The following is an 11,500-nucleotide window of genomic DNA, read 5'->3' as shown; positions in this document are numbered from 1 at the left end:
CAGTGCCAGGTGCTGCCTGTTCCCTGTGCTGGGGCCCAGGTGCCAGGTTCTGCTGAAGCTCTCAGGAATATGGAGTGTGTGGGTGAGGTGACCGTTCTGACATCAACCAGATTGGGTACTGACCACGCCCAGAGCACAGGCGACTCAGGGTGTTCCCCAGCAAAAAACACGCTCAGCAGTTTCCTTGAATCACCTATGAAGTTTCTTGATACCCCTACAAAAAATTTAATAGACACACCTACCAAAAAAGGACAATCTGAATTGCCAACTTGTGACTGTGTTGGTAAGTGGTTTTGCTAACTTTTGCCTGTACATTTCAAATGGAGGTGTGCTCACGTTGCTTCCTCTAATGTGAGGAAGTGTATGTGACAGCCGTTGCACAAAAATCAGTGTTTCACCATTAGAAGACAGGAGGAAATTATCTTCCCCCTCTTTGCAACTTTTGCTTGGTGTTCTTTGGGCCTGCAGAGCACAGCAGAATTGAGTAGTTTTGTCCTGCAGCTGGCCAGGATTAAATCCTCCACTCTAATTTAAACCTGGAGGAAGGGGAGTTTTTCTGTTCATTGCTGTGCCATTGCTGACTTGTGCTTTATGTGCACTTACCTGCATTGTTTCAGGTCATGAATTTGATGGTCTAGAGCTGGTTTGTGCCTGAGTGGGCTGGCAGCAGTGCCATGGTGTATTGTTCTTGTTGCTTAAATCTGTTAGGCAAGCAGGAGAGCGTAGCTGGGGGTGGCCTTGCTCCTGTCACTGTCAGTCCTGATGGCTTGGAAGAGTCCAGGCCAAGGCTCCTGACACCTGTGGCCCTGTGAGGAGAGCTCAGGAGCCACTTGCAGAGTGCCTCTGTTGCGGCAGGAGATGTCACAGCAAGCTGGGCGTGGAGGGCTGTGCAGACAGGGCTTGGCTGAGGGTGTCAGACACGCTGTGCTGTCACTGTGGAGGCACCCAGATGGACAAACAGGTCAGAGCCTCACAGCAAATGGGCTGCAGGCAGATTTTCACCTTGGTTCCATGTTCAGAATCAACAGAGGGCTTGTTTGGAGGTCTGGGTTATGGTTTCTGTTCTGTAGGATATGACTATCAGTTCATTTATTTTACTGCCCTCGATTCCTCTTTGTCTGAAATTAATTAATAATGTTCCTACCAACAAGGATATTGGGAATTTTACATAGTCACTACATGCCAGCTCCTCTAATGAAAGTTTTAAAGAATGCAAAGTATTGCTGTAATTAGGGTTTCACTTTATAACACTAAAAAAATGCTAGCAGAATCATTGGAGCATAAAATAATTTCAAAGTGTCTGAGAGAAAAGCCTGTCATACTCTTTATTCAGGCTCAAACTTTGTGTTCTAATTTAATTAGAAGGCATTTCTGTAAACTATTTCTAAGTTTACTTTTAATGGGGTAAATAAATTTTTGGATGTGCCAACATAGTTGTCTTTACCTGTTTACAGAGCAAATTATAGAAAAAGATGAAGGTCCCTATTACACACACCTCGGGACAGGACCAAGTGTTGCTGCTGTGAGAGAAATTATGGAGAACAGGTGAGGAAAATCCAGCTTTTAATGTCATTGTATTTTTGACTGTCTAAACAGGGAAGAAGTAGAGCTCTGAGAAAGTGCTGTGCTTAGCTTTGTTTTATTGAACTTTTGTCAGTACTCATTTGTGAAGTGTTTTCTTGTTCATATGTGCATGAGGTGAGCATGAGCACTGCAGGTCCAAACTCGTGTGTCTTTTCTGAGTCCAGGGCTGGAGGTCAAGTGCAGTGTGTTCTGAGGTGCCCTTGAAGTCAATAGGAAGGACAGAGATCAGCAGCTGGCAGAGTAAGGTTTTCTGGTGTCCTACCTATAAAGAAGCTGTGGCAAACTGGAAAAAAAAAGGTTCTAATAGTGACTGATTGCACTAGGATTTTATATGCAGATAACATTTCCTTAGTGGCAGAAGTTTATCAGAAGAGAGATGTCAAAAACTACTCTTGCAAGTAGGGTTTTAAATTAAAAGGATTTTATTTTGCTTTATAAATACTTTGTTTTTCTTCTGTTCTAAGTAAAAAAGAAATTCATTAATCTTTTATCGAAAATGTTTGATCTTTTAGAATTGTGAACTTTTTTTAATGCAGGTATGGAGCAAAAGGAAGTGCTGTAAGAATTGAGGTGGTGGTTTATACAGGAAAGGAAGGAAAAAGCTCTCAGGGGTGTCCAATTGCCAAGTGGGTAAGTTTTTATATTAAATCAGTAAAGTTGTTTTCTGTGGCTTCGAATGATGTGTAGTCCTTGACCTCAAATCTAATCTGATCTTTAATAAATATGTGATTTCTCATTGATTGAAAAGTCTGCCTGAATGATGAAGGAAAACAATTTTTTTTGGTGTAAATTTAATGTGTGGTGCTGTATGTTATGTACTGTGGTTTGAATGAGTGTGAAAGGGAGAGGCTTAACAGAGCTAGCAGAGATGAACAAGGGTAGAAACACCCTGAGAGTGTCTGAAAGTTGGAGTGTTTTGTGAAATATGTCACTGGGAATTGGGAAAGAGAAAAAAGAAGAGGTGGTTGCTTGGGGGAGTTGGAAAACTATCTGGGAATGTTGTTAAAAACCCTTCTCAGTTGCATGACCACTTGAAGAAAAGAGTGATGGAAGAATTTCAGTCTCATATGCCAAGGGGTTCATTACTATTTTTGAGGAACTGAACTCAGTATTTGAAAATGTAAATGTTATGATGATAGTTTTCACCAAAGTCTTGTCTCACATTGCTTCATAGGAGCCAGGAAATGAGGTAACAGACACAAGCTCCAGGAGAGAGCTTGGAAAGAATTGATTGTCCTTAATCTTTGCTGAAACCACTGAGGGAGGTAAAAAGTAGAGTGGAAATCTTGTAAACTGAGTTTTGAAAAATAATGAAAGAACTTAGTTGTTAAAAGAAAAAAAAATGTATTGCTGTGTTTAGGAATTTCAGAGTTGATTGAAAAAACTGTGAAGGTAACTGTACAGTTGGTAGGGTAGTGTTTGTAACCATGTGCCAAAATAAGGTTATTGCATATTGTGTGTGAGGGAATTTGCATGTTAAACATTTACTGCTTGTGCCTGGAGCAGTCAAAATGTGGTTTTTATACTCAATACATAAACAGTTTTTTCAGAAGGGAATCATATGTGCTTGTGCTTCAGTTAATAATTAATACCAAATCTAGCATCCAAGAAAAAAAAAATTAAACCAATTTCATAAGCAACTGACCCAAAAAGAATGGAAAGATTTTTCTCAGTGCTTCAGCTAAGTAAAGCACTTAGTTTTAACAGAGGACAGGAGCTAAAAATTGTACCATGGAGTTGTGAGCAGCTAAAAGGAAGAAGGCATTTAAAGTTAACTGTTAACCTTGATTTTTCTGTTGCCAGCATCAGCATGCTGTGTTTTGTGTAAGGCAGAAATGGCAGCATTTATGGTCTCTGAGCATGGCTGGAGGTGTCCCACAGAGTGAGCAGTGTGACAGTCAGAAATCCCTGGGGTGCCTATGGAGAGGGCTGGTTTAAGCTGTGGGGACCTGCTCTCCAGTTAGATTTTCACCTTTCTGTATGTAAAATGTTTGTGAGACCCAGCTTTAATATTCATTTAACTGAAGTTCTAGGGAGCAGTGACTTTCTCTTGTGTGGGTTCACACCTAAAGGGAAGAATGTTTTTCCAATTCTGCTGTTGTGTGTGACTGTTCACTACAAGAGAGGGAAGGGAATCCTTGACGTCTGTAGAACTGTTTCATCCTGTGTAAGATGCACATTTTGGGTTGATGTTCTTAATGTGTTGCATTAATTTTTCATGGACAGTGCTACTTCTACTTCTTTTATGGAGCATATTTGGGTTTTGGCTATAACCAAAGAAACTGGATGGTGAGATTTGTTTCCAAGTGTCTGGAAATGGTTTGCTGTGCTCTTTGATACCTGCAGCTGCACAGGGACTTTCACTTACTCATTTCCAGTGTCCTTTGGAACAGACTCATTTCTGCTCTTGCCCTTAGGGCTCCCCAGGGACTCTCTGCTGAGAGCACTGGGATGGAGCTCTGCTGAAGCAAACAGGATAGAAGAATGGAACTTAACCTGTTGAAAACATTAAACTATTTTTTCCCAATTATTTTTCCCTTTTTCCACTAGGTTATTTTATCTTTTTGGTTTATTAGGAATATTTTAAAATTGTAAAATTAAAGGAGGCTTTCTGAAATACCTGTATCCATATATTCTTCTGTTAATGACTGTATTCCATAATACAGATTTTCTCCTAAGTTATTTTCTCTTAAGTGACTCCCAAGATGAACCTAGTGTGTTAAACACCTTCTAAGACAGACTCCTTTCTTAAATTTCAGGTTGCCATAAATTTGCAGAATTACTTCTTTCACTCTTTTAATAACCAAGCATCTCTTTTATACAAAAGAGATGTATTTCTACAAATACATTATATTTTTACAGTACATTTAGTATTGTATATTTTACAATACATGATGTTTTACAATACATCATATTTTACAATACATCATATTTTTACAAAATATAATACATTTTTAATGTATTATATTTTAGGGTGATACTTTGCCCCTCTGGATATGAGCAAGAATGCTCCTCTTAGCTAAACATTTTCAGTGAATATTGCCCAGGGTTGGAAACCTTGTGCCTGTTCAATGTGTAGGTGTCAGACTGACACCCACATGAACTGGGAGATGAGCTTCTGATTGTTTTCACTGCATGAGGCAGCAACAGCATTGCTTGACCTTTGGGCTTTTTTCTTCTCCCCATCAAATTGTGTTGTCTCATTGATTTGTCAAAACAGAATTAATAGACTTTTGCCACAGATTCCTAATGTGTGGATATCTGTGTAGGTAACAGGTGTGTGATCAGAAAATAAAATAACTTCCCATCCTGGGACACTTGCTGGGGAGGATGGATGCTTCCTTCTTTACTGTTTGGATTTCTTGTGCTTTGTCCAGCTCATCATGCTGCTGTGTAGTATGTTAGAGAAAAGAAAGCTCTGAAGTACTGCAATGACTGCCTGTCACCCTGAGCAGCCTGTTTGTGTGATGACAGGTTTCGTGTTGCTGTGCATCCCTAGAACAGCCAGTGGTGCCTGCGCTCACTGTCCCACTGTTTGCTCAAGAGTTTCAGCTGGTAACAGATGTGCTGTGGTTGGGGTTTCTCCTGCTCTGGGTAGGGGTAAATGACAGTTACATCAATTTCAGGGGAGGGGTTGATGAGTTTGTGAGTGATTCACGAGTAGCTCACTGTAGGCATCATCCTGCAGCACTGAGGCCAAAGGCACATCAGTGCTGACCTCACAGGGGGCTGAGATTTGGGTCTGGCTGGTTTTGGATTAAATCCATTTCCTGTGGGTTCCTTCTCCTGATTTCAGTGGAGGTTGACTTGGATCACCTAAGGTATCATTGCTATCTTTTGCCTTCCTTTGGAGTTGCAATGCAATTTTAAAGGCTCCAGCTCTGGGAAAAAAAATGAGGGAGAATAAATGACAAAAACCCTCCAGGCCAGGCTGTGGTTCTTTTTGCCAATATTGTGTCTCTGTGGCACAAAGGTGCAAGAGCAGGGCAGTTGCCACTTGGTTTGCAGTAATTTGTGCTTCCCTGAGCTGGAGGCAGTGGTTTTATGTTCAGTTGCCTTACATAAATGTCATCTTCTTCTCCCTGTGCTTCCTGTTCCTCATGCTGGAAGTTAAAATGCAGGCAGGAATGATTTCAGCCAGTGCTCCACTCCCAGTAATTCCTTGCAGTTGTTTTTGCTTTTTCACTGTTGCAGAGCAGTGATTTGGCATTTCCATAGCACTTTCCATCCTTATGCCAGATTGTCATTCCTGCATGGTAATGCCCAGCTCAGAGCCCATCTGTGTCCAAAACCAGAGCCACAGAAATGCTGATTTGGGAAGTTTGAGCTGTCCCTGTGCATCAGCATTCCTGAGTGATGCCTGCCTTGCCCACACAGACGCCCCAGGCTGATGTGATCATGGCTTCAGGGATTTCTTCCAGGGCTTTTGCCAGGGCTGGGTCCTCTTGGCAATGTTCAGGCCCTCTGGTGATAAGGTGTTAAAAATCAAAACTGCAGATCGCATTTAATACACATTTAATACATTTAATCAATACTGCAGATCACATTTAATACTTGTTTTCATCCTTGAGCTTCTTTTGTGGATATCATCTGAACTTGGCAAACTCCTGCTTTTTGGGGGCAGGGAATGGGGGTTTGGGTTTTGTGGGGGTTTGTTTTTTACAATTGTCCTCTAACCACTTCTGTCAGGGCTTTAACTTCAGAAATAAATTCTTGGGGGTGTCCCCTGTGAAGCTTTTCTGATATAGGAATCTTTCCAAACTTCTTGTTTGTGAACATCTGACCCTTATCTTCTCTGACTGCTTTTTTTTCCTGTTTTTTTGTTTGTTTGGTTTTGGGTTTGGTTTTTATTAACAGTTGGATGATCTGTTGACCTTTTAGATTCTGTTATACTGGTGGTAGCCCTAATTTCTTTGAAAATACCTTTTTATGGTGCTTGTATGCCTTTTGGAAGTTGTTTCTCAGACTCTTTCACTCGTGGACTGTTTGCCTTTTTTGAGTTTTTTATTTATAGCTTGACAGATCCTTATTTTATGTTGGCTGTTTATTAGTAGGCTGTATTAAAAAAAATAGGGGTAGAATAAAAACAGATAAAAATCCTCATTACAGTCCTATACAATCACAAACCTGACATTAGCCACTAAAACTAATGTTTTTTAAGTAATACTTTGATAGCTCACTGTTATAATCAAGATTTTCTAGATCACTGCATTGGTAGGAATTTGTAGCTAAATGCCAGAAACTGCATTTTGTGAAGTGCTGAGTGACACTCAATAACAATAAACTGTTCTATAGATGCAGAGATGATTTTTTTTTTTCAATTTGCTAGCTTGGTTTGAGTTGAGAAAGTCATTGAGAGTGGGAATTGAGAAAGTGAGGAAATGGAGAAGTTACTCCTGCTTTGACTCTCTGTTACTGTTAGTATTAATCATATTGTTGTTATTATTATTACAGTAGTTATTAATTAGTATTAGTAATCCATTGAAGGAAAATGGCTCTGTGATGGTTATTTCTGTTCCTTGGCAGGAGTTCTGGTGCAGCCCTGCTTGCTAGGGCATGGTGAAGCTGTCATGTAATTTGGAACATGACTGGGGAATTTTTCAAATAGATTTGAAAAAGACTTCAGGGTAAATTCTGCTGGACTGACTGTCTCCTAGACACAGGTCTAAGTGGGATGTGCAGTTCCATTCTGCCTTAAACAGCCTACTGTACTTTGTGCTTTTATTTCATTTATGTCTTTATGATGAAGTGATGTACTCCGTAGGAGAAGTCTTAAAGGAAATTATTTTTAGCAGATAGAGAGGGTGGTTGGTGGGGTTTTTTTTCACTTTTTTGATGGTGTTTTATTAAAGCATCACTTTCTTGCCATGGTGTTGTACCACATTATGAGAGTGTGTGTAGCTGTGCAGGCACTGTTTTCACTGTTGGCTAAACACAGAATTAGAGGAGTTTATTTGGGACAGAAATGTTTGTAACATCATCTGAAGTGAAGTTGTTCTTTAAGTAGAAGGAATAAAGTAAAAATGAAGGAGAAAAGCTATGTTAAGGTAAACAAGGTTAAGTATTATTAACAAGCAAGAATTTTGATATTCTCACTGCTTTATTTAAAGCAATGTGGTCTCTGAACAAACATCCCTACCAAACCAGGTGCAGCTTTCCATGGCTGCAGTGTGGCAGAAGGGGAAGCTTGAGGGAGTGAGGAGGGGAAGGGCCCTGGGAGCTGAGATGTGGGTTTTGTCCTCACAGTGCTGGTGGTGAGATCAGAGAAACATCACTTACCCTGAGTGTGCTGCAATCTGCTCATCTGTAACCACTGCAGCAGCAGTGCCAGGAGCAGCTGCAGAAGTGTTGCAGATATTGCACATCAGTGATACTCCTGCAGAAATGACTAAGGAACTTTACAGGATTGGATTGACAGCAGCTGTTCAGAGCCAACTCTTTGATGTAGTCTGCTAGCGCCGAGGAGAGAAAATTCAGCAAAGTGGAACTTATTTCCATTTTAATATCTCTTAGACATGCTGAGAATAAAAGGCTGTTACATTTTCCAGTAAGAAAAGAGTTTAAATGTGATTTAGTGTGTGTTTAAGGGGCAGTTAGGGAAAAGGAGGGCAGACTCACTTCTGTGACAAGCTGAGCCATTTGTCCTGCTGTCTGTCAGAGCAGCAGCAGGTTTGGACAGCACCCTGCACTGGTGGAAGGAATTGTATTATTAATTATTAAGGAATTAGTAGGGTCTTGTCCTGTGCTGAGGGATCTCCACACACAGAGTCTGTACAGGGGCAAAATCTGCAGGTTAGAAAACTTGAAGCCTCAGTGTTGTAAATGAGTTTCCTATTTCGGGAAATTACAGGGAACATTAAAGTGTGTTCTCACTTTCAAATCAATTGCTTATACCCTGCAAAGCAGACATAGTTTATTTTACTGAAGAAATTCAGAATGGGCTGGAGGGAATACTGCAGTGGAGCCACACGGAGATGAAAAATACCTAAAAAGGACCTTTTTGTTGGTTCTGTTGTTTTGGGAGAGTTTATCCAGTAATTTACAGGAGTATTTAACGCAGTTAAAATTTTGGGCTCTTTGCTAGCAGTGTCTGGTTTCTGTCATGTTAAAGTTAACACAGCTCTTCTGGTGATGGTAATTGGAAAGTAATTTCTCATCCATGTGGTAATTCAGCATCTGGTGCACTGAGCTTCTGCAGGCTGACTCTGAGCTGCTTTCACAAGTGGTGTACGTGCTAATTTAGATAGACTGGCTTATGTCTCAGGACATTTTTATTCACAGTGTGCTTATTCCTTGTTCTACAGCTCCTGCCAATGAAGTAGAACTCGAGCATTTGGACAGCTGAAGCAGGTTTTATTGATAGTGTAACTTTACTGGTGCTGTTCATTGCAAACCATTTAGAAATTGTTGGGAAAAAGTGGGAGACAAGAGCCAAACTGCTGATGATAAAAAGTTGTTTAAGATAATGAAGAGGAGGGACGGGCATCATGAAGAGCAGGAAGGACTTGCAATCAGAACAAATAATAGCTATTATTTGTTAATATTATTAACAAATTATTAATTAATAGCCAATAAAATAATAGCTAAAACTCAATAAACATAAAGTCCACCAAAAAAAAACCAACAGTGTTGAAGTGTTGTGGTTTCATATACACAGTGATGGAGCACTGTTCATGCTCAAGATAATGATTCATTAGACATCAGCTTGTTCAGCTGTGATGGAAACAGCAAAAACAAACAGCTGAGAATTATTGGGGAGGAGCAAAGAAATCATGGATCATAGTTCTGCCTCTGTGGAAAGTGTGTTGTCCCTCAGGCTGGCTGGGTCTGGTCCCCCATGTCCAGAAAGCCCAGCAGGACTGGGAGAGGCAGGTGGGAAGGGGACAGGAAAGCAGGGCTCTCTCAGCTGCACAGCAGGCTCTTAGCCAGGCTCATCCTGGATCAAAACTAGAGGCCACTGGCAGGAGTGAGCTAAGCAGGAGGAAAAGGCAATGGTTTCTCCTTGCACATAATCTGTATTTAAGCTTTCTTGGTAACTTAGTGGGTGGTAAATTGCTGCATGGATTTTAAAATGAGTGGAGAAATGCAGAAGAGGCAAATCCTTAAGAAGGTGGGAGAGAACATCCCCTGAGCTGCTGGGTAGGTGGCTGGAGGGTGCCTGCCCTCACTGAGGACCATCTCCACATCCCAGTGCCTTTTTTGCTGCTCCTCCATGGGCAGCTGCTGTTAGTCAGGCTCAGGGTCAGGGTAAGGCTGGGCAATCTGCTACTCTGACCTCGTTCTTGTACTCTGCAATTTTTAGAATCCCTTTCTGTCTCTTGACTATCCTTTTATGCAAAGGTGTGAAAAATCTGAACTTCTCTTGTTTATCCCATAACTTGTTGGTAAATTGCTGGAGCAAATTCTGCTGGATAAGGCACCTTTTCAATAAATATGCTGTAGGTTTTGTCTCATGCTTTCTGGTAAGAAAGGTGGGTAAACCTAGATCTTTGTGGCTGTAGAAGATGTAGCTGTGGTGTGTTGCCCTAAGAGCTGTTGATTGTGTTTGTGTCTCAGTTAGCTGTGGCTCACCTTGAAGGCCTGCTCATGTTCTCAGATTCTGCTGTTTGAAACTCTCTGGGCTAGCTGATAAATTGAATTACTTGAGTTGCTGCCTTCCCTTGGATGTACACATCAACAAGGACACCTGGAGAGCTGCAGAGCATGGTAGGGGTGGGTGCACAACTACAGCACCAGAGGGATGGACAAAACTGGGGTTAAAAATGGCCAAAATAACTGAGCATCCTGCCCAAATTAGCAACTGCAAGGGTGATACTGATGGTGCTGTGTGTCCAGTGTGTGAGTGCTCCAGGGGAGCTCTGTGCAGGGGCTGTGTCCCATGGCAGTGTTTCCTTTTGCCCCAGCCATGGTTATGTTCACTCACAGGGGAGGGAGTGGGTGGCCTTGTCCCTTCATGCCCTGTTACTGAGTGCAGAGCAGGGCCAGTGGGATCAGTTGAGCTTTGTGGAGAAGTTGGTCAGGAAAGAACAAAACCTAACATTCTGTGTTGCAGCTGAAGCAGATTATTGATTGTTAATGTGGGAGTTTTGATGGCTGCTGAGCACTGATGGCATTGAGTGCTTGCTGAAATGAGCTCAGGGGTGCTCTGGCCCTGCAAGCTTCCAAGAAGCTGACCATGGCATCACAGAATCATTTGGGCTGGAAAAGCCCTTTGGAATCATGGAGTCCCATCATTAACCCAGCACTGCCAAGCCCACATCCCTAGACACCACCACATCTGCATATCTTTAAAATTCCTCCGGGGATGGGGACTCCCCCAGTGCCCTGAGCAGCCTGTGCCAAGGCCTGACAGTCCCTTCTGTGAAGAAATTGTTCCTAATATCCAATCTAAACCTTCCTTGGGTCAGCTTGAGGCTGTTGCTGTTGCTTGTTGCATTTCAGTGTTACATAATGCTTCACAAACTTGTTACAAGTCTGTTTTGTTGATTATGTTATTTTTTCAGTGTGAGTCAGACAGTCAGTCATGGTTAGCTTGTGTGGAAAAGCAATTGCAGGAGAAAGGTTTTTATTTTCCCATTCTAAAAACCTAGCTTTTAAGTTCCCCCACTTAACAAATGATTACTTTCTCATGCCTTTTAAATTCATTAGGGACCAAAATTAAACAAACTGGAGTATTATTTGCTTTATCACTGTTGCTAACTACATCACAGAAATCATGAGTAATACCAAAAACCTTTGGACACAAGATTTGCCAGCTGATTTCTGCATTGTTCCCAGTCTCAGGAAACACTCCAGAGTTCAGTTGTCCTGCTCAAAACTGCTTTTCTGTACATTGAGGGTGGCATTGCTGCAGATTTATTATTATTCCACAAGAGACACTCAGTTTAGCACTTCTGTGAGGATGTCAGGGGTAGCA

At 41.5% G+C, this 11,500-nt stretch overlaps 1 protein-coding gene across 1 annotated transcript in view; it reads left to right on the top strand.

Moving 5' to 3' along the window:
- The window catches only part of TET1 (tet methylcytosine dioxygenase 1), a 68,816-nt gene that overhangs the window by 28,084 nt on the left and 29,232 nt on the right, over window positions 1-11,500 (top strand). The window contains 3 exon segments of the mRNA XM_031063607.1: window positions 1-283; window positions 1,455-1,545; window positions 2,121-2,214. The exon segment at window positions 1-283 is cut by the window's left edge and continues 29 nt beyond it. Coding sequence (XP_030919467.1) covers window positions 1-283; window positions 1,455-1,545; window positions 2,121-2,214 — 468 coding nt within the window.

Source organism: Geospiza fortis, unplaced genomic scaffold, assembly GCF_000277835.1.
Source record: "Geospiza fortis unplaced genomic scaffold, GeoFor_1.0 scaffold637, whole genome shotgun sequence".
NCBI classification, from domain to species: Eukaryota; Metazoa; Chordata; class Aves; order Passeriformes; family Thraupidae; genus Geospiza; species Geospiza fortis.
Note: the sequence above shows the minus strand (reverse complement) of the source record. Positions and strands in the feature narration are given on the sequence as shown.